Genomic DNA, 20,591 nt, shown 5'->3' on the forward strand with positions numbered 1-20,591 from the left:
AGCGGACTGTAACACAAAGGTAATTGGTATTATACAAAGGAGTTATAACCAGACTGTAACAAAGATAATTACAAAGGGGGGGGTTATAACCGGTCTGTAATGCACTGTAACTGAAGAATTATGAGCAGATTACAGAGAGATTACAGGAAGACTCTAATGCACTGTAACACCGAACTACATGTAAGCTACAGGTGGGCCATATACAGGCCGTTGACACCACAGTTACAGGTCAGGGTGGCTATGATGGCGTACATGATGGCCCCGTTTTAGGTCAGAAAGGAGCAGGACGACCGCAGATACAGGTCGTTTCATTGGACTTCGTGGACCGGAACTGGACCGATGAGCGCTGATGGAGCCTTAATGATTGTCCGAGTCCAGCGGTCCGTAGTGAATATGTGATGGAGGGCTTGGTGGGGGAGAAGAGGGGCGCCTGGTGAGGGAGAGGGGCGCCTGGTGAGGGAGAGGGGCGCTTGTTGAAGGAGAGGGGCGCCTGGTGAGGGAGAGAGGCGCCTGGTGAGGGAGAGGGGCGCCTGGTGAGGGAGAGGGGCGCCTGGTGAGGGAGAGGGGCGCCTGGTGAGGGAGAGGGGCGCCTGTTGGTGGCCTGAGAGAGAGGGGAGGGAGGAGGGTTTAAGCTTGAATAGTGAGACTCGGTATGAACTGTCTCTTCATCTTTTATTCACCCTCACCCTCTCATTCTCCCTTAACTCGCCCTTACACATACCCTCACTCGCCCTCACACCCACACTCCCTCACCTCACTCAACTCACTCACACTCCCTCACCTCACTCTCACTCCCTCACCTCACTCAACTCCCTCACACTCCCTCACACACCCACACACTCCCTCAACTCTCCCTCATAATCCCTCTACTTTCCCTCACACCTATACTCCTACAATTCTCAATCACGCCCGTGAGTCAGTGAGTGGGAGTGAGAGGGTGTGTGGGAGTGGGGGGTGAGTGGGAGGGTGTGTGGGAGTGGGGGGTGAGTGGGAGGGTGTGTGGGAGTGGGAGGGTGTGTGGGAGTGGGAGGGTGTGTGGGAGTGGGAGAGCGAGTGAGTACAGTGCAAGCGTTTGGGAGTGGGTGGGTGCGGGCGGGCGAGAGTGGGCGAATGAATTGTCATGGGCGGGCGGGAGGTACACTACCATCGGCTCTTGAGACACAATAAATCAATCATCAGGAGTTGCCAGATTACGACCCAGTTTTTCTTCCGTGTCTCGAGTGTTGCAGCTCCTGGTTCCTGTCTGGGCGGTGACTCACTCCTGAGAGTCTTAAAGATTCTTGGCTTTTGTGACTCGCGGGGAACGTGGAGGGCATGCATGGGGGGGAGGGAAGGCATTCCATTCCACAAGCCTCATTGGAAGTTTGACCAAAGCACATCTTTCGTGTTTAGCTTTTGAAATAGATTCGGTGGGAAAATATTTCTTTGATGGCGTGGCGGCGTGTGAAGAGTCAGCTGGCGTGTTTGTTTATCGTAATTCTCTACTTAATAGGTGATCTTTGTCTGTTTACTCTACCCTTTTGAACTGTAAGCCAATGGAATGTTAGTGGTCGCACCAGGGTAGACGAGCTCCCTAGGTTAAGGGTGACATATTTACTTTACGAGTAGCACCTTAGCATCATGGTTTAACAGAGATTCAGGGCACAGATGAGTGGTGACATTCTCTGCTGTAGACACCAGAGGAATGTTAACATCCTGAGGTGGAGAATACCCAATGAAACAGGTGGGACCCAGTGACTGTGTGCACTCAGTGACTGTGTGCACCCTGGGACTGTGTGCACCCTGGGACTGTGTGCACCCAGTGATTGTGTGTACCCAGTGATTATGTGCACCCATTGATTGTGTGCACCCAAGGACTATGTGCACCCATTGATTGTGTGCACCCAGGATCTATGTGCACCCATTGATTGTGTGCACCAAGAGATTATGTTCACCCAGTGATTGTGTGCACTTAGGGACTGTTAGTATCTTGGGGTTAAGAGCACCCAGGGTTGTTACCTCTGAGTTTAAGGCCCCAGAGAATAATGATACACTGAATTTATTAGTGGTATAGGGGGGGTGATAGTACTCTGTGGGGAGTGGCACCCTGAGAGAGTGACGGCGACAGTACCTGAGGAAGGGAGGGATGATGATCCAGGTTTTCTAGGTACTGGCCACACAGCCCAGCCACCAAATTGCATGGTCGAGGTAGTAAATTGTCCGGTTGTCAATATCGCCCTGCAAGTGGAGTTTAATTCACGGCTATTAGTGGGTCTTTTGTGACGACGTGGCCGTCCCCTTTATGTGGCTCAATGAGGGGCTGTCCAGTGGTCAGGGCCAATGTGGGCCAGGATGAGGAGCAGTGGCAGGGACACCGTAATGGCCAGATGAGGGCCAGTGAGTAGGTGAATGTGGAGCATTATGATAGTCCCTGAAGGACCTGGGAGAGGGCCTGAAGGGTTGTTTAACGTCGCAGGTCTCTGGTTATTGCCTCTTGGACGTTATTGATTTTGCCAAATTATGTTGTTGACGGCACTAAGTAAGAGAGGAAGGGGTGTGTTGGGGTGTCAGCACCTCGCCAGCCACCCCGAGATGGATGACTTAGGTGAGGGAACACGACGACATTAATCATGCTAGTGGACCACCTGAGTGCATTATTAAGCCCTGTCTCACCTGCCAGGGGGACCTCGAGAGGCTAACGCTCTGATGAAGAAGATTATGGTGGTTGGATGAAGAGGGTGTTAGAGAAGCGTGTATTTGCATCACTGAGAGGGAGAGGTAGACGGAATCTTGCTAAAAGGATCTTGATAAGAACATTTACGCCTACACTGAGCCGTTAAGTGACGAGGAGAGGATGTATGAAGACGGTGATGCTGGGAGAAAGAGACGAATTTCCCTGTGTAGTAAAGGATAAAGGAAGACTGTTATCTTAATGGTATAGAAAGGATGTGTTGGTAATGGGGGAGATGATAAAGGAGAGCTAAGACAGGGCTATAATAAAGAGGAGGAGGATATATGAAAGACGATTACTTATGCAAGATGAGGCTATAGCAGTGGTGCGAGGGGCCATGGCCTGGTGGGGGAGCCATGACGTGCGGCCCGCGACAAATGTGGCCTCTGGAAGAAAGTCGAGAGCGCCACCATTAGAGGAGTGTTCCAGCTGAGTGAGCCTCCATCCCTCCCTCCCTCCCACCTCCGAGTTAATCCTTGAGGCCCGCGCTGCTTCACGCTGCTGCCAACCTCTGTCATTACTACCTGGAAAAAATATAATGGCGAGTATTATACCAGGTGTGAATGTTTCTCTCTTACGAAAAATAATACAGACTACAAGGTGGCAACTACTTACATATTTGACTGAGATAGAAGAAAAACAAATAAATTAATAGGACTACTAAGATCATTGGTTTTAGTTGTTTGTTGTCATGGGTCTCGCCTTGTGTGTGGACCACTGAGGACGTGAACAAAATTTCGCGACTGACTGACTGATCGTGATGAATGTATCAGATAAGTTGGGTGTTGGCGAAGGAAAAGCGGAATTTATTTTTAACGAAGGTCATTGTGTACTTATTTTCGTCTTCAATTAAACCTATCCTCCTTAAGACTTCGATTCGTCGTGAGTTGTGGTGTGGGAAGGGGGAGTGAAGCTTAACAAGATCCAGCAGGATGGTTGTGGGTGTGGTGTTGGGTGGCGTGTCTCGTGGCCGACAGGTCCAGTATAGGCTCCCACATGCATCAGGTGACATTGCCTTGCTTGCTGCGGCTGCTTGTCACTTAACACGCACCCCGGAGCCTTGTGGACCCTGACACACACACACACATTATCCCCACCGTGGCCGACTTACAACAGGACGGTTGAAGGCGGAGTGACCCCTTACTGCTTTCACCATAAATCCCCAACAGCAGACACTACACCCGCTGACGTGACAGGACAACAGGTCTCTATTCTGTGTAGGGTGTTGGTGTGAGATTTGCTCAAGGTGTCCTCAGTTCCGGGATGTAAATAGAAATGATGTAGTCAGCAATTATTTTCGTTCTTAGTTTATTGTCTTACCTTTGCATTACAGTTAGTTCAGTCTTCCCCAGCGACCTTCCCGGTGTGTGTGCCTGAATGGTATACACTATAATATACATCTGTTACACCTACCTCTTATGAATTGTGTTAATTATCTCTACCTTGATTTACCTGTATAGAGAGAGCACCAGCCAGTAAAGTGTCACTAACAAGTTTATTTTCTTTTGCAGGCGCTGTTGGCGGGGCCCGAGGACGCTGCTGAGTATGGAGAAGACACCATCGATGCCGGCAAACGTATCCTTCCTGACATGATGCTGGACGCTGCCGGAGGTCACATCTTCGTCCTCACCACCACAAGGGTACGTCAACTCTCGATTTTATTTACGTTCAATTAGCCCGCACTTAAATTGTACTATGTTCCTCCTCCTCTTCCTCGTGACCAACACTGGGCAGCAAGGCGTGTGTGTGTGTGTGTGTCTAGGTCACAACACTGCCCCTGCCGGCACCCTCACTCCCACAACTCTCACGTTAGGTCAGAAGTCAATTTACACAGGTGACATCTAACAGACACCTGAATTATAATTTGTTTGAATATGGAATTGAAATTGTGTTGCAGTGTATTGGAGGAGTTGGTTCAGGTAGCAGGTGATTATGTCTCCCTGAGGATCATCGTCGTTGGTGGAGTGTTTCCTTATATGTGATATTAAATGTGATTTTTTCCCCCTTGACTTGTTGTTGTATTATAAGGTCCAGTTAGTGTACCCCCTCCCCCCCTCCAAAAAAAAATAAAAGTAAAGCACGTTAAAGGGTTGATGGTGACAGCGTGCTTCAGTAGACCACAACAAAACACTAGGACTCATTGTTTTTGTTATTTATTTATTTTAATTTTTTTAGGAGACAAATGTTTGGAATAAAAATATAACTCGTCTTGCATTATCCTCTTTCTTTTTGTTATGTTCTCTGCCTCTTCTCTAACCCATACTTTTTTTTTATTTGTTGTTATCCTTCTCTCTTCATTCTGTTGCCTCATTTTCTTCCTTTCCTTCCACATTTCCAGCTGCTATCCCATTCTTCAATGCTCCTCCCACCCACCCACCCACCCACATCGTTACCCCTGACCATCTGGATGACCATGACCCCACATATTCATTATGGTATAGTAGTACAGTATCCCCCTCAAGTGTTCCTCCATTTTCTAGTCTTGCTTCCTCTTGTTCTGCCACGTCAGCTCGTGTGTCCCCTCGGCCGCCCTCGTGTCTAACATGTCCAATCATGTTCCTCTGTGCTACCCTCTTCCCCCCTCCCACGCCTCCCCTGCCTCTTCCGTCCCTCCTCCTGCCACCCCCTCCACCCCACCCCCTCCACCCCCTTATTATATTTCTCATCATTGATTCGTGTTGTTGGGGAAGTGTTGTAGACTAAGGGTTTGTCTGGAGGTGGTGATGATGTGGTGATGGTGGTGATGATGTGGTGATGGTGGTGATGTGGTGGTGATGGTGGTGATGTGGTGGTGTTCATGACGATGGTAGGCGTTTTATATGGTAGTAATAAGTGTGGTGATGTTGTAATGGTGGGCGTAGTGTAGGTGTGGGCGTATTGTAGGTGTGGGCGTAGTGTAGGTGTGGGCGTAGTGAAGTTGTGGGCGTAGTGTTGTGGTTAGGGTGTAGGCATGGGGCGTGGTGTAAGTGTGGGCGTGAGGACAAGAGGACGCCCGTATGGTAGTGGACGGCTACACCCTATCTATACCATCTGGAGTGGTCCTCAGTGATGCCCCTACCACCCACTGATACCTCTCCCTACTCTCCCTAGTCTCCCTTCTCTCCCCTTTCCCTTATCTCCCTTCTCTTCCCTCACGACCCACTTTTACTCTCGTCCCTCTTCCTTGTTTCCCCTCTGCATTCCCCACCTCTTCATTCTCTCCCCTCCCCCTACTCTCCCTCTCCCTTATCTCCCTTCTTCCCCCTCTCCTTCCCCTCCCACCTCTCCCTCTTCCTTCTCCTTGACCCACTTTTACTCTCTCCTTCACCTCCCACCAACCTATTCTCTCTCCACGGCGTTCATTCTTTTTTCTGGCCATCCTTTCATCCCTCTACCCACCTTTCCTGACCGATTTACTGATGTATGATTTTTCCTCCCCACTTGGCTGGTGTGTTATTCTGGGTCCTTAATGCTTTGATGCCAGGCGTTGTAGGGACTGGCAGTGCAGCATGTCACACACTAGCTCTCACCTACACACTGGCCTAGTTCTCCGCAGTCAAATAGCAGTCAGTCAAATAGCGATTGTTGGTCTTGTTCGTAATTCTCTCTCTTGGGGATGGCTTGAGATAACTAGGTGAGATAATTGTATTAGTGAGAGAGAGAGAGAGAGAGAGAGAGAGAGAGAGAGAGAGAGAGAGAGAGAGAGAGCACACACTATAAATCAACGCGAGGAAGAAGGAAAACCAAAACAAAAACACAAGGGTCGGGAAGACGAGTTTCTTGCACCGCGTGAAGAGGACCGTCTAGAGACTTGATGATGGGGGATTGTAATGAACTTCACGGACGCTCATACAGAATTTAGATGTGGTAATTGATATGTTTGTCCTTTAAAAAAAAAAAGACAACCTGGTGAAAATTATAGTGACAGCCACAAGGAACGAGTAAGTTTATGACCGAGTGCTTCATGGGTCGGGGAAAAAGTTTTGATACAAGGTTATAACAGGATCCCCAAAAAGGACAACTCCATGGCAGGATTTAAATGTGATAATTGATAAGTTTGTGTCGTAAAAAGGTAGTTGGTGGAAATTATCGCATCAGCAGAGTCTCGGAACGAATAGTTTATGACTCGGTGGATTAAGGATCGTGTAATCAAGACCGGATGCTTTGTTGTGGGGTCTCGTAGGTAATGGATAAAAAACGCGTAGTATTTTGCTAGGTAATATACTCTCTACTTTATACCAGCCTTGGGGGGACGTGAGGGAGTCATTTGTCATTTTCTGGAGCTGTCGACAGAGTTTTTTTTTTATATCTCTTGAATAGGATTAACTTTTTATACCAGTCGAGACTTGGCGTGTAATTCTTAAAGATAAAATAAAAACGGATAGTAAAGATTTTATCAGTGTATTTAAAACATCTTGGGTGAAATACGTGAGAAATTCTGTCCGTTGTGGATGTTTTAATTTCCTCGTTGAAGGTTTAAAGAAGCTCGTTATTCATCTGCTGTAGAAAGACGTAAGAACACCAAGAATTTGTTTATTTTTGTTACATCATGAAGTGTATTGTTTAATTATTTCGTATGATAGGAATGTGGAAAAACTTGATTCTTGGGTGACCTTGGTGCTGCGTGTCCTGCAGGGGTAGCCGGTGTGGTGGGCTGAAACAGGATATAATACGTCAAGGGAACAGACAAGTGAGGGAAATTACTTGTGTATACCAGGATAGCTTAGCTTAGGTTAGGTTAGGTGATGGAGAGGAATGTTAGGGGGTTAGGTTAGGTGGTGATGGAGAGGAGTGTTAGGGGGCGAGACTAGAGTGATCATCAGCTATTGTGGTTTGGGGTAATTTTCCCTACGTGTGTATAGATGCGGGTCGGTCCTCCCTCAGTGCCCTCTCCCATGTCTCTTTCCCCCTTGCTCTGTCACTCCTCCTTCACTGCACTCCAGGCTTATTCTCCCCTTTCCAACTTCACTCACTTGTTCAGACCCTCCCTCCTCGACTTTTATCCCATCCTCCATTTACTATTACCTCACCCCATTGTTACCCTTACCCCCATTGTTACCCATTTGTTACCCATACCCCCCAACAACTACCTACATCAACTAATCAACTCCCACCTCCTCATCTCCCACCATCCTTCAACTGCCCTCACCTCATCCCCACTCGCCCTCATCCCCGCCCTCTCCCTCATCCCCCCGCCCTCCTCCCCTCATCCCCGCCCTCCCTCCTCATCCCCGCCCTCTCCTCATCCCCCGCCCTCTCTCATCCCCCACCCTCACCCCGCCTCCCACTCCCTACTCATACTCATCCTGCCCTCACCATCTCACTCATCCCTCGCCTCATCCCTTGCCCTCACCACTCATCCCTCGCCCTCACCACTCACTCCTCGTCCCTTTGTATCTCGGTCCTGTTCCCTCTCCTTTCTTGCCCACTCTCTCGTTGCCCCTCTCATACACTTGCTGCTTGTAATCTCACTCCTCCACTTCTTCCTGGAATTCTCCTTCCCCCACTATCTCCTTAACCTCATTCCACCTTCGTTAGTGTAGGCGGTTCCTCCCTTCCCTCCACACACCTCCCTGCAGGACCTTCTAACTGTGTGTGTGTGTGTGTGTGTGACTTGTATCCAGGTGGTGCACTTCCCTCCCGGCCTGTTGTCTCACTTAGTCAACCCGCAGATTTAACACCCAGGACTCGAGAGCTGTTCACTTGGTGGCTGTGTGTGTCTACCTCTTACTGGTGCTTTTTTACTGCACCTGCTGACGGCTCTTCCTGTCTTGGTGGGTGGTGGTGGTGATAATGGTGGTGTTGGTGGTTTTGTTGACATTGATGTTGAAACAGTTTACTTTACCGGAAAAATACAGATACAAAGTAAACAATAACAACAATATTGACGTGACTGAGCCAAGTGAGAGTCGGGGCACTCTTAGTGAGGGTGGTGGTGATGGTGCTGACAGGTCCGGTACATGCTGCGTACTTACACAGCAAGGGTTCGTCGTTGGTCACATCGTAACGTGTAGGCTTTTTCTTTGTACCCCTGACAGTGGTGGACTGGTGAGAGTCTTCTTACCTTGCTTCTTTCCTACAACAACCCCCCCCCTCCCGCCATCAGTGGGTTATACCGGTGTTTTATGAGCGTCTCCACCCACTGCTCAGACACGCCGTAGATCAAACCAGTGGCTGGGGGACGGGGGCGTGAGGGACGGCGGGGTCCACCTTATCCCTAGAGTATCCTGTGTCCACTGCTTGTTGCTGACCGTGGTGTCTGGGAGGGGAGAGAGAGAATGTGTGTGTGTGTCTACTCGTTTGTGTGTGTGTGCGTGTTTGGATTGTTTGTTGATAGGAGGGAGGGTGGTTGGGTGGGTGGATAACGCGCGATGTAGCTGGGGAGAGTGTGAAAGGTAGTATGTGAGAGGGGGCGTGAGAGTGTGTGTATGGTGTGTGAATCTGGCGTTATGGAGGCCGTTCTTTTTATCGGCGTGGCTGGGGATGTAGCGCCGGGTGCAGGGAAGTGTTCCATAAAGAGCGGCCGGCCCTCCCTCCCCTGTCCTGCCTGGAATACTACTGTCCGTCCGGGAGCCTATCCTCGCCACGCCTCGGCTGGGAGGCTGTCTGCAGTTAGGACTGGCTCCCTCCCCCTCTCTTCATCTCTTTCTCTCTCTTCCTCTCACTCTCTCTCTTCCTCTCACTCTCACTTCTACTCTCACTCACTCTCACACACACACACACACACACACACTCTCTCTCTCTCTCTGTGCTCTTGTCTCTAACTTCCACTCTCTTTAATGATTTTCTCTCTCATAATTCCTGGTATTCCATTATGTGTATCTGCATTTTTCTTTTGTTATTAGACAACTCTTCCTCGCTATGTCTGGCTTCTCAGAATATTAATTTGTAAATACAGTTATAACTCTTTCCAGCAGCGTTGTGTGTGTTTGTTGTGTGTGTGTCCACCTTTGTGTGTGTAAGTGTATTTTAGAGTGTATGTCCCTTTTTATTCTTCATATTTCTGCAGTTGTTTAGGTTTTATCTCACATTTTCCCAACGTGAATTCATAATCATCCTCGAGTGTACAGTTTCGCTCGGGGGAAATAAGAGAGTGTATGGGCGCTGAAACAGTAGCCAGGTGTTGTGGTGGTCACGTAGGACTGGTGGTCTGCTTGCCCCTGCCCCGCCCACCCCTGCCCCGCCCACCCCTGCTCCGCATCGCCCTGCCCCGCCCCAGCAGAGACCGTCAGCAGCATCTAAGGCACCAAATATGGGTCTTTTGAAGGAATGACCACAGTTATGTTCACCTGTTGTTGTTGACGACTCTAGTGTGACTCATGTTCGACGACCCTTAGATCAGATACCCGCTAGGAGAGGAGTAGAGGGAAAGTCGAGAGCCATTATTTTTTTTTCTCTACTGTGAGGAGAAAGTAATTGATCGTGTGTCATTACAGGCGGCGATCAGATAGTTGGGAGTAAGAGAGATTTATATGTACTTTTTTTGTCTGTGTTGTGGCTGATGGAAGGAGGTAACTATAGCTTTTTCTGGTTAAGTTGTCGTTTTGTGTGTGTGTGTGTTTATGGCGAGTTATCTGTCTGGGGTGGAGGGATGGTAGGGGGTCACTCATGTGCAGCGGTTATATTTTTTTGTTTCATTGCTTAACATAGAGTTGATAGGTATGATGAGAACATATTGTAGATTTCTGATGATTGTTTTAGTGTGTTCTTCAGATGATGTATTATTATTGGTGGATGGCCAGGTCGGGAGTGATGGCCGGGTCGGGAGTGATGGCCGGGTCGGGAGTGATGGCCAAGTCGGGAAAGGAGTAATTTCATCGTATCTGCATAACTTTTAACTCAAGAATCTGTCCGATTAATGTTAGAAGTGTGGGTGTTCGTGTGGCGTGGTTGCTTGTCTTCGTGGTGGTGGGGACGATGTGTTGTGATTATAATTGTATGGTGATGGTTATATATGTGTGTGTGTGTGTGTGGTGTTGATTGTGAGGTGTGGCGGTGTGGTGTAGGAGTGGGTGAGTGGACGTTGTGTAGAATCCTGAGGAAGATGGTATCAACTGAGCCTCGCCTTGGGCAAAGAAGACCCACTGCTTTTACTGCTCCCACCCACCGACCCACCCACTGACCCACCCACCCACCCACTGACCCACCCACCCACCTGCCCACTCACTGACCCACCTACCTGCCTTCTCTCTCTTTCTCTCCATCTCCTTCCCCTATTTTTCCATCCCCTCCTCCGTCACTTTCCCACCCCGCCTTCCACCACATATCCACTGTTTCTCTTCCTTTATCTACTGCCCTACCCTATCCATCCGCACCTTGTGTTGTCCTGTTGACCTTCTTCAACTTCCTCTCGGCACATCCTCCTCTTCCTCCTCCCCCCCTTCCTCCGCCTCAGTTCCTCCTCCATGTTCTTGTTCACGTCCCTCACCTTAATCTTCGACTTTCTTTCGTACCAATCCATCCGTCTGTCTCATATGACGTCACAATCGATCCCCTCCTTTCCTTCCTTCCTTCCTTCCTCCTCCTTCTTCTTCCTTTCCCTTGACCTCCTTCTCCTTCATATCTTCACCCTCGACCTTCTCTTGAACCTCCCCTTCCTCTTCCTCCGTGCCTATTGCCCTCCCTCCCTCCCACGTCCGTCATCAACCTGGAGTCGTAACTTTGGCCAATCGTGGATGGTGGTGGTGGTGGTGGTGGTCGTGGTGATGGTGAAGGGGGGAGAGAGATAGGGAGGTAAGGAGTGAGGCAAGTGAGGCAGGGAGGGAGAGATGGAGGACAGTGTTAGCGGGTGTTATCTAGCGTCTAGTGGTCGTTTGTGGTCTCTTCGTCCTGTGTTTTACGGTGTGGTGGCGTCCTTCACTCTAGGCCTATCTGGGTCGAAGGAGGAGAAGGATAGATGTGAGATTAAGAGGAGAAGTATGGGGGAGGAGAGGGAGGGTGAGGGATGGTAGAGGAGAGAGGGGGATGGGGAGGGAGGGATTACTAGTCAGCGAGTGTGGTGATGTTGATCTTGGTAGATAGGTCGCTGTGTAGGTAGATGTGTTGTGTAGGTAGATATATCTGTGTAGGTAGATGTGTTGTGTAGGTAGATGTGTTGTGTAGGTAGATGTGTTGTGGGTAGGTCATTATGGGTGGATAGAGTATTGTGAAAGTAGATGTGTGTTGTGGACGGCGTTGTGTGTGTGTGTGTGTGTGTGTGGTGGTAGCGTATTGATGTGTGTCCTGTGTAGGCGTCTAGGTAGATGTGTCTCTGTGTAGGTAGATCTGCTGTGTCTGTGTAGGTAGATGTGTTGTGTACGTAGATAATGTCATTGTCTGGTAGATAGAGTATTGTGAAAGTAGACGTGTGTGTTGTGGACGGCGTTGAGTGTGTGTGTGTGGTGGTAGCGGCGGCGTTGACTGTTATTGTGTATGGTGTCCTGTGGCGGCGTCTAGGTGCTCCGCCGCTTGTTATAGGCCTATTGTCTCTCTATTTGGCGTATTGTTTGGCGGTGGCGGCCCCCTCCTCCTCCTCCTCTTTCTTCTTTTCCCTCCTCTTTCTTCTTTTCCCTCCTCTTTCTTCTTTTCCCTCCTCCTCCTCCTCCCTCCTCCTCCTCCTCCTCCTCCTCTTTCCCTCCTCCTCCTCCTCCCCTCCTCCTCCTCCTCTTCCTCCTCCCTCCCCTCCTCCTCCTCTCCTCCTCCTCCTCCTCCTCCTCTCCCTCCTCCTCCTCCTCCTCCTTCCCTCTTCCTCCTCCTCTTCCTCCTCCTCCTCCTCCTCCGTAATGCCCTGAGGAAGGTGACGATATTCTCAAGATGCACTGTTCTTACCTCCACCTGGGTGCTGTCTGCTGTGTGTATTTTTGTCAGCTGAATTTAAACCACACAGTTTTAATATTCTACACGTGTACATGATAGGTTATGTGTACAAGATAGATATGTGTACATTATAGATACGTGTACATGATAGGTATGTGTAATGCCTAAATGAAACTGAATGATGAACCTAGATATGTTATTAGATGAGTGTAGTAGTGAGGTCAGCTCATCTCCCACTGCCTGTGTTAGGAAGCATTAATTCTACACTGATCGTGCTGGCATGAGAAGAGCTGCTCATCCATCATCGTTTTTCTCCTCCCTCTTAGCCCGCGTCACTTCATATATTCTCTTGTTTATTTATTAGCAGTCGTGTAGTGAGGGTCTGGGGAGCTTTGTGGCTGCATCACTTACCTAGGTGTTAATATTTAATGCCTTCAGTGAGCATCTGATATAGTCTCAGACAGTGTAAAGCAAAATAATTTAACTGGTAACATTCTGTAAACCAGGTGTGTTAATGTGGGGGTAGAGCCAGGTAGAATACAAATTGGAGGGTTAGTGTTGGAGGTGTTCATATGTCTGGTCGTGGCGTGAGAGTAAAAGCTCTCTAGATCCACCTGTAGGCTTAGTTAATTCCCAAAACCGCTATGGTTAACCCAGTGTGGTGGCCTGACCAGAGTGGTTAATACAGGAGTTGCCGCTGTGTTAAGTGGGTCAGTGAGGGAGTTGCCAGCGCGTCACGGGTGAGCGGCAGTTACTGGAACAGGTGTGTGTGTGTGTGTGTGTGCGCGCGTTCCCAGGTGGGTGTTGGGGCTTCTGTGGTCTACCTGAACCAGCTGAGGGGAATCATCACACTAGGGGCTGCTTGTCAGGAGGAGTATCGAGATGGAAGAGGACCAACACGGTGCTTGCTGCTGAGGAGATGTGTATTTCTCTGATGCTCCCGCTGTGTCTGTGTGTGTGCGTCTAGTGTGAACTTCCAGTTGCTGTTGTTGTGTCTGTCTGTGAAATGATAATACTGTTCTTGTGACTGTCTGTGAGCTGCCAGGTGTTGTTGTTATCTCTCTCTCTCTCTCTCTCTCTCTCTCTCTCTCTCTCTCTCTCTCTCTCTCTCTCAAAATAGCCAGGTGGTGTTCCTCGCTCTGTCTGAGAACTTTTAGATAATTGCAAGTCTGTCAGTCAGCTTTCAAGTTGTTGACAATCAGTCTCTTGGAGGACGTGTCGTCTTGTGCATCACGTGATGATACCCCGGCGTGTGGGTCCTGGGCTGCCTCATCCTTGTACACGCAACATACACAATGGAATTTTTGAAAACCACGACTGCAGCTACGAACAAAGAACCACAACAGCCACGATGCCTCAAGTACCGAGTGTTTTGCACTAGTCCCAAGGTGCGAGGCGGCGACAGGAGCTACTCGACGACGTGTTCTCCGTGTTAAGGTGTCGTTGTGGTGCTTAATTTTGACGGTGATCTCCCCAATATTGCCAGCAGCTAACACCCCCCCCCATTCTCCTCCTCCCCCATGGCGCTAAGACCCTTCTCTAATTGCCCTTTCATCCCCCCTTCTCCTCCTTCCCCCATCCATGATAACAGACGTGCAGTGTATAAGAGAGAGAGACTATAGAGAGAGACTATAAAAAAAAGGTGAATAAACGAAAATAATTACAGAGGTTGGGAGTAAACATCAGTGCAAAAAAAAAAAACTTAAAGGTAGAATATAGACTAGAAGGCGGCGTTAAAGACTGGCCTAAAGATGAGGGACCTGAGCACTGGGAGAGTATATTTTTAAAGTGTAGTGTGTGATAAATCCATGGTGGGCTTCACCAGGTAGACCCGTGCATAGTGTTGGTGGTGTGTGTGTGTCGTTGATGCTTCTTTGAGGGTATCGCGAAATGTATGGAAGACTTTTTAACACCTTGATACTACCTGTTCTCTCTCTCTCTCTCTCTAAAACTTTTTGAGGGCTTTCTACCTCTTAATTACTACAACCTGTCTCCCCATTACCACTAGTACCTCCCTCATTACCATTAGTACCTCCTCATTACCACTAGTACATTACCATTAGTACCTCCCTCATTAGTACCACTTAGTACATTCTCCCCTTATCATTAGTGTATCCCCTCATTACCTTAGTACTCCTCATTACTATTAGTACCTCCTCATTACCATTAGTACCTCCCTCATTACCATTAGTACCTCCCTCATTACCACCTCCTTATTTCTTTCGCCGAGTCAAGATAATTCGTTTTTACTTCCCCCGTTAATAACCTCCCTCATTACCATTAGTACCTCCCTCATTACCACCTCCTTATTTCTTTCGCCGAGTCAAGATAATTCGTTTTTACTTCCCCCGTTAATAAGGTAAAATTTTCGCCGCGTACGAGCTCATGATAATTCGGACCGCCCCCTCCCCTTCCTCCTCCCCTCCCTCCTCTCCCAGCCCCATCCCATCTCCCCTTCTTCACCACTCCCACCAACCCCTCTCCCCCACTACCTCCACCACCACCACTACTGGAGTCAGATCTCGTTGTTGGAGTTTGAGGATGGTGTTTGGCGTTTTGAAAGCAAACAAGTGAAGGAGCAGACACAGCCTTGAAGAGCTGTTACATGATAAGTTGAGCATCTTCAAGTGGTGTGGCTGGGTGGTGTGGCTGGGGGGTGGTGGTGTGGCTGGGAGAGGGGTGGTGGTGGAGTGGCTGGGGTGTGGGCATGGTGAGGGTGTGTGGTGGAGGTTTGAGCTCGTGACTTCTCTCTCAATGGCACTGGAGATTTACACTTTTGTTATGTAAATTGATAAGTGTAAATAAGTAGGCAAGTATAAATACGTGGTGTTTATATAGTATAGAATTTATACAATATAAATCCATTTACTTTTATATCACACTTTATCCACCTCCAAAGAGAAGTGTCTTATTACTTAATTCAAATGAAATACTTAATAAGGAGATAAGTAAATTGTAGTGATATTTAAGTAAACCACTGTAAAAAAATATGTGGAAGATGATGGTGATGATGATGGTGATGGTGATGGTGATGATGATGGTGATGATGATGGTGATGATGATGGTGATGATGATGGTGATGACGGTGATGATGATGAAGATGATTGGAAGATGATGGTGATGATGATGGTGATGGTGATGGTGATGATGATGGTGATGATGATGGTGATGATGATGGTGATGATGATGGTGATGACGGTGATGATGATGAAGATGATTGTATGATTACGGTGATGATTAAAAGGATGATTAAGTGCACATGATAATTCTTCCTAATATCTCCTGTCCTGGTAATGATGGGCTGGGAGGGGAGGGGGTGAGGAGGGGAGACAAGGGGGTGGAAGGAAGGAGGAGGGGGAGGAGTGTTAACATGTTTCATTATCTAAAGGTCTCCTGGATACTCATTAGTCTGATCATTAGTCCAGGGTGATAATGAAGGTGTATCTATTAATGAGGTGGTTGTGTATACCTGAGTGATCGAGATGTATACCTGTGTGTGTGTCCCCCCTCCTCTGTCCCCCCTCCAATGTGTCCACCTCATGTGTGGGTGTCTTAGTGTGATCACCTGTATCACCTGTTGGAGTTTTGTCTCTAATTAAGCAGGTAAAGGCGAGCATTTTATCTCGTTGGTGTTAATGGGGTAGACGTGTCGTTATTAAGGCGTTGTGTTGAGGTTTGTGTGAGGGTTCTTGTTGACACCACGTCTTCTCTCTCTCTCTCTCTCTCTCTCTCTCTCTCAGTATAATGGCTGTCACGTTCTGATCTGGAAAAATTATACCTTTGTTTTATACTTCCTAGAATCAACACAGTCGGCCCACTCGTCACTAAATCCATCTTCACCCCAGTTATTCTCCCCTCGCCTCTCTGTCGCCATCGTCCAGGACACCCCAGCACCCCCGCCCGCCCGCCTTCTCCCCCTGCCCCTCACCCACCCTCTCTCCCTCTCTCCCCCCAGAACAATCATTGTAGCCTTTTATCATCGCCCTCAATCTAGGGCCGTATTTTACTGGAGAGTGTCAACTCCTTGGTGTTCCAAGCACTAACTCCTCGCCTCGCCGTCGTTAAACAGTGCGTTAATGTTCGAAGTAAGGCAAACAGAGTATTAGGTTATATACCTAGAAGTGTAAGTAATAAGAGTGCGGAGGTCATATTGCATCTATATCTTGCGCTAGTCAGGCTGCACTTCGATTATGCTGTTCTGGTGCCCTTATTGTCAATTCACTGGAGTCGGTGCAGCTAAGAATGACGAAAATGATTCCGGTACTTAGAAACCTTTCATATCAAGATAGATTAGAGAAACTAACCTTGCATTCCCTAGAAAGACGGAGTGAGGGGAGATATGATAGAAGTATTTAAGTGGGTGAAAGGAATCAATAAAGGTGATATAGATAAAATTCTTATAATATCCGAGCAGGATAGGACTCGGAGCAACGGATTTAAGTTGGATAAGTTTAGGTCTAGGAGGGAGATAGGAAGGAACTGGTTCACAAATAGGGTGGTAGACGAGTGGAACAAGCTTAGCAACTTTGTAGTAAGTGCTGGAACGCTGGAAAGTTTTATAAGAAGGCTAGATAGATTCGTGGATGATAGAGTGTGGTTGTAACTCTCGACAGGAGCTGCCATGCACAGGCCAACCAGCCTATTGCAGACTCCTTATGTTCTTGTGTATCGTTACAAGCTCCTCTCCCACACGAGTTAAGTTTCACCGAAGTTTAGTGTTGTTAGAGTATGTTAAGTGTGTGGTTTTAAGTGTGTGGTGTTTTTGTTGGAGTATGTTAAGTGTGTGGTGTTTGGCAGTGTGGTGTTGTGTTGTTCTTAGTCAGTATTACATGACAACCCGGAGCTTAATGTAGTGGATAGCGTCCTCCATGATGACCCCTTCTGGTATAAATGTCGCAGCGCTGCTCTAAAGGTGTGTCCATATTTGGCTGTTGCCTCAGGCTTGGGTCCAAACACACACTTTTATGAGACATTTTATTTATTGATTAACTTTTATAACCTGGTTAGTACGTGTAACTAAGATCAGAAGATACTACGTTTGCATCCTCTGGTTTTTTAGCTCCTCAATATTTAAATAGCTTTGACCACATCCCTAAAGACGTGATGTTAAGAAATGGTGGTCATGTTGGCTCACCTCTGGGAACATGTCATTTGGTCGCGGTTCTCCTGAAGTAGTTAGCAGTGTTCTCGTCGTGACTTAAACAACGTGTCCAGGTGTGAGATTTCTTCAGGCAATAACAGGTACTAGAACGAGATGATATAGTATGCATCTTACTGTCTGCCTACACTAGACGAATTGAGGTCTACATAATGTATACAGCAAATTACATGCCTTAAGGAAACTGGCTATATCTCTTTGAGTATTACCTGAAATAGATTGACTGAAAATAGCGTCAGAAAGACATGGGGGAAACTCCTTGTCAAAGTGTAGGGTCAGAATTTCTATACGGTAATTGTGGAAGGTGTAGATGTGATGGTGTTTGAAGACGTTCATTATAAATAGTGTTGTCGAGGTGTTTACAGACGGAGGTGGTCAGGTTGAGGTGAAGGGGCGTAGTAGTAGTGACAGAACCAAGCGAGATGGATCAGGCGACCGTCACTGTTGATGTTGTTGTAGCAGAACTTCCTTACAGCCTCTGAAGAAATGTGGGATAATATGAAAGTTCAGATTAGGTATCGTGTGTGTGTGTGTGTCCGTCCGTCCGTCCGTCCGTTGTGTGACGGTGGGGGCGAGGAGATGGTATCATGAAAGGTCGTGTCCGCACCAGATCTTCTGCTTTGTTTTGTCCTGTCCTAACTTTGAATTTGATATCTTGAGCCACCATATTTTGTTGTCCATCCCAGATACATACCCACCCACCTACCTACCTGTCCTCACGTCTTATTTCATATCGTACCTCGTGTTCCCTCCCACGGTGTCACTTCAGTCTTAGTGCCTGACGTGTCGCCATCGTCCGAATTTTTCCCCGGCGAGTAAAATTACAGATGTTTTGTACACTGGTGTTCATTGACGATCACCTGACCTACCACTCCACCACCAAGCTTATGTTTATAATATGTATGGTTAGAGAAGCTGTTTTTCGAGACTATTCTAGAGTGTCAAGTGATTCCTGGACATCCTGTTGTCGTGTGGATCTGAGGATGTGAACGTGTGAAGGGTGGGTGTGTGTGGCCAGGGTGATGTGACGCCTTCTCCTGCGTTTTATGACATGTAAGTGAGATTTTTGACGAGGCTGAGGAAGAGATTATTCACGGACGATGAGATTGAGATTCGGGTTTGTTTACTCACTTAAGGTTTATGGCCGGGTGGAGTTTACGGCGTAGTGAAGATCCTCATAAGCCGGCTGTCAGCGTCCACGTCCTCACCAGGCACCGCTCATCACGTCAGTACGAGGCTCCCGGGTAATAACACTCAAAAAAACTTAATGGATCGTTGACATTCTTGGGTAAACAGCCACCACAAAACAGCTCTGCCTTTACGTTATCCTGGTGAACAATTGATGGTGTTGGTCTGGAATTAAAACAACCCACAAGACGTTAAGACACGATTAAGTTCCACGAAGCAGTAAATGATTTTGGATAGAGAGAGACTAACAGACAGTACGCAGTGGTGTCACTCCTCGAGGATAAAGACCCAAAGAAAATTTCGAGTTATCTTGATATTGGTCCGACTGGCAGTAATTTTGGTCCCTTATTGTCGCGTTGATTTAGGCCTCGTCCTGATGATGGAGACGGCAGCGAGCTCTTAGGCCTATGATGTCCTCCGGCGGAAACGTAGAGAGAGAGAGAGAGAGAGAGAGAGAGAGAGAGAGAGAGAGAGAGAAAAGGCCAGTGTTTTGTGTGGTGAGGCGCAAGTGGCTTATTTGCCTTGCTGGAGGGGCGGTGCGGCCTCTTGTGTGCCGCCCCCACTGTCTTCGTCGCCCCAGTCCTCTTTGTCTTCCTCGGCAGGACGTGAGTGTCTTTGGCTTACATGGTGACACAGCGCTTCTGTCACCTTTTCTTTTCTTGCGTCGCAGCCACAACGCCCATGGTAGCACACCCCACGCCCTCTATAGCATATCTCACTCCTTCAGTAGCATACCCACACCCACGGTAGAACACTCCACGCCTACAGTAGGATAACCCACGCCCACTATCACACACCACACCCACGGTAGAACACTTCACGCCTACAGTAGGATAACCCACGCCCACTATCACACACCACGCCCACGGTAGCAAAACAAGACAGCAGCAAAGGGGAGGACGACGACGTGAGACTTTATGGTACCAATACAGTGTCTTCTGTAGTGGATGAATACACTGTGCGGGGGATAATAAAGACTGTTGTTTACATTATGCCAAAGATTGTTGGTGTAAAGGCCCCCAAGTGGTTGTCCTTTTCAATTAACACTCTCTTGTAGGCTAACACAAAAACATAAGTCACAAACAGCAATTTTTCCAAAGGTAACGAAATTCTTGTATTTTTTATTTTCCAAGACGAATTCATCGATAAGTTTTTTCAGGTTTGAATGTTTCTAGAAAAAAGAAATTACATCAAAGTGGTCAATAATAAGTTTTAGAAACATAAACTTTCGAGATTGTGAGGAGACGACAGGTGTTTCCGTTGATTGTTGTTGTTGTGGGGGGGAGGGAGGGAGTATCTTAATGAATAACAAAAGAATCGCGTGTTTTTTTGTGTTTTTACCTTCCAAACAAAAATTTTACCTGTGGACAATTTTCAATATTGATTTTTCTTTGTATAACTTCCAATAATGATTTCTTTCTTATTTTTTATGTATTTTTTCTCGTTTTTTATTTTATTTTATTTGTTTTTATTTGTGAGTGAAATCCTTGGCATGAATGAGAAATAATGAGGTGAACACTGGGCATAACGTGAGGCACAGCATGACTCGTCAGGTGATGGTGGTGTACAGGAGAGGAACAGGTCCCCCAATGACAACCATCAACAGAGAAATCACGTTTTGTTTACATAATATTACAAAGATGATCGTCAAGTGGTGGTGGAGGCTGCTGGAGACCTATCTCTCTTCTTCTCCTTGTTCACTCTCTCTTTCCCTTCCTCCTTTGCTCTCTCTCTCTCTCTCTCTCTCTCTCTCTCTCTCTC

At 47.7% G+C, this 20,591-nt stretch overlaps 1 protein-coding gene across 8 annotated transcripts in view; it reads left to right on the top strand.

Annotated features, from left to right (window-relative positions):
- The window catches only part of LOC121866828 (plexin-B-like), a 441,813-nt gene that overhangs the window by 213,238 nt on the left and 207,984 nt on the right, over positions 1-20,591 (top strand). For all 8 annotated transcript variants that reach the window (XM_042366560.1, XM_042366559.1, XM_042366563.1 and 5 more), the window contains exon 4: positions 4,222-4,350. In XM_042366560.1, coding sequence (XP_042222494.1) covers positions 4,222-4,350 — 129 coding nt within the window. The remainder of the gene's footprint in view (positions 1-4,221; positions 4,351-20,591) is intronic.

The sequence above is a fragment of the Homarus americanus genome, unplaced genomic scaffold (assembly GCF_018991925.1).
Source record: "Homarus americanus isolate GMGI-L3 unplaced genomic scaffold, GMGI_Hamer_2.0 scaffold40108, whole genome shotgun sequence".
In the NCBI taxonomy this organism is placed as follows: domain Eukaryota; kingdom Metazoa; phylum Arthropoda; class Malacostraca; order Decapoda; family Nephropidae; genus Homarus; species Homarus americanus.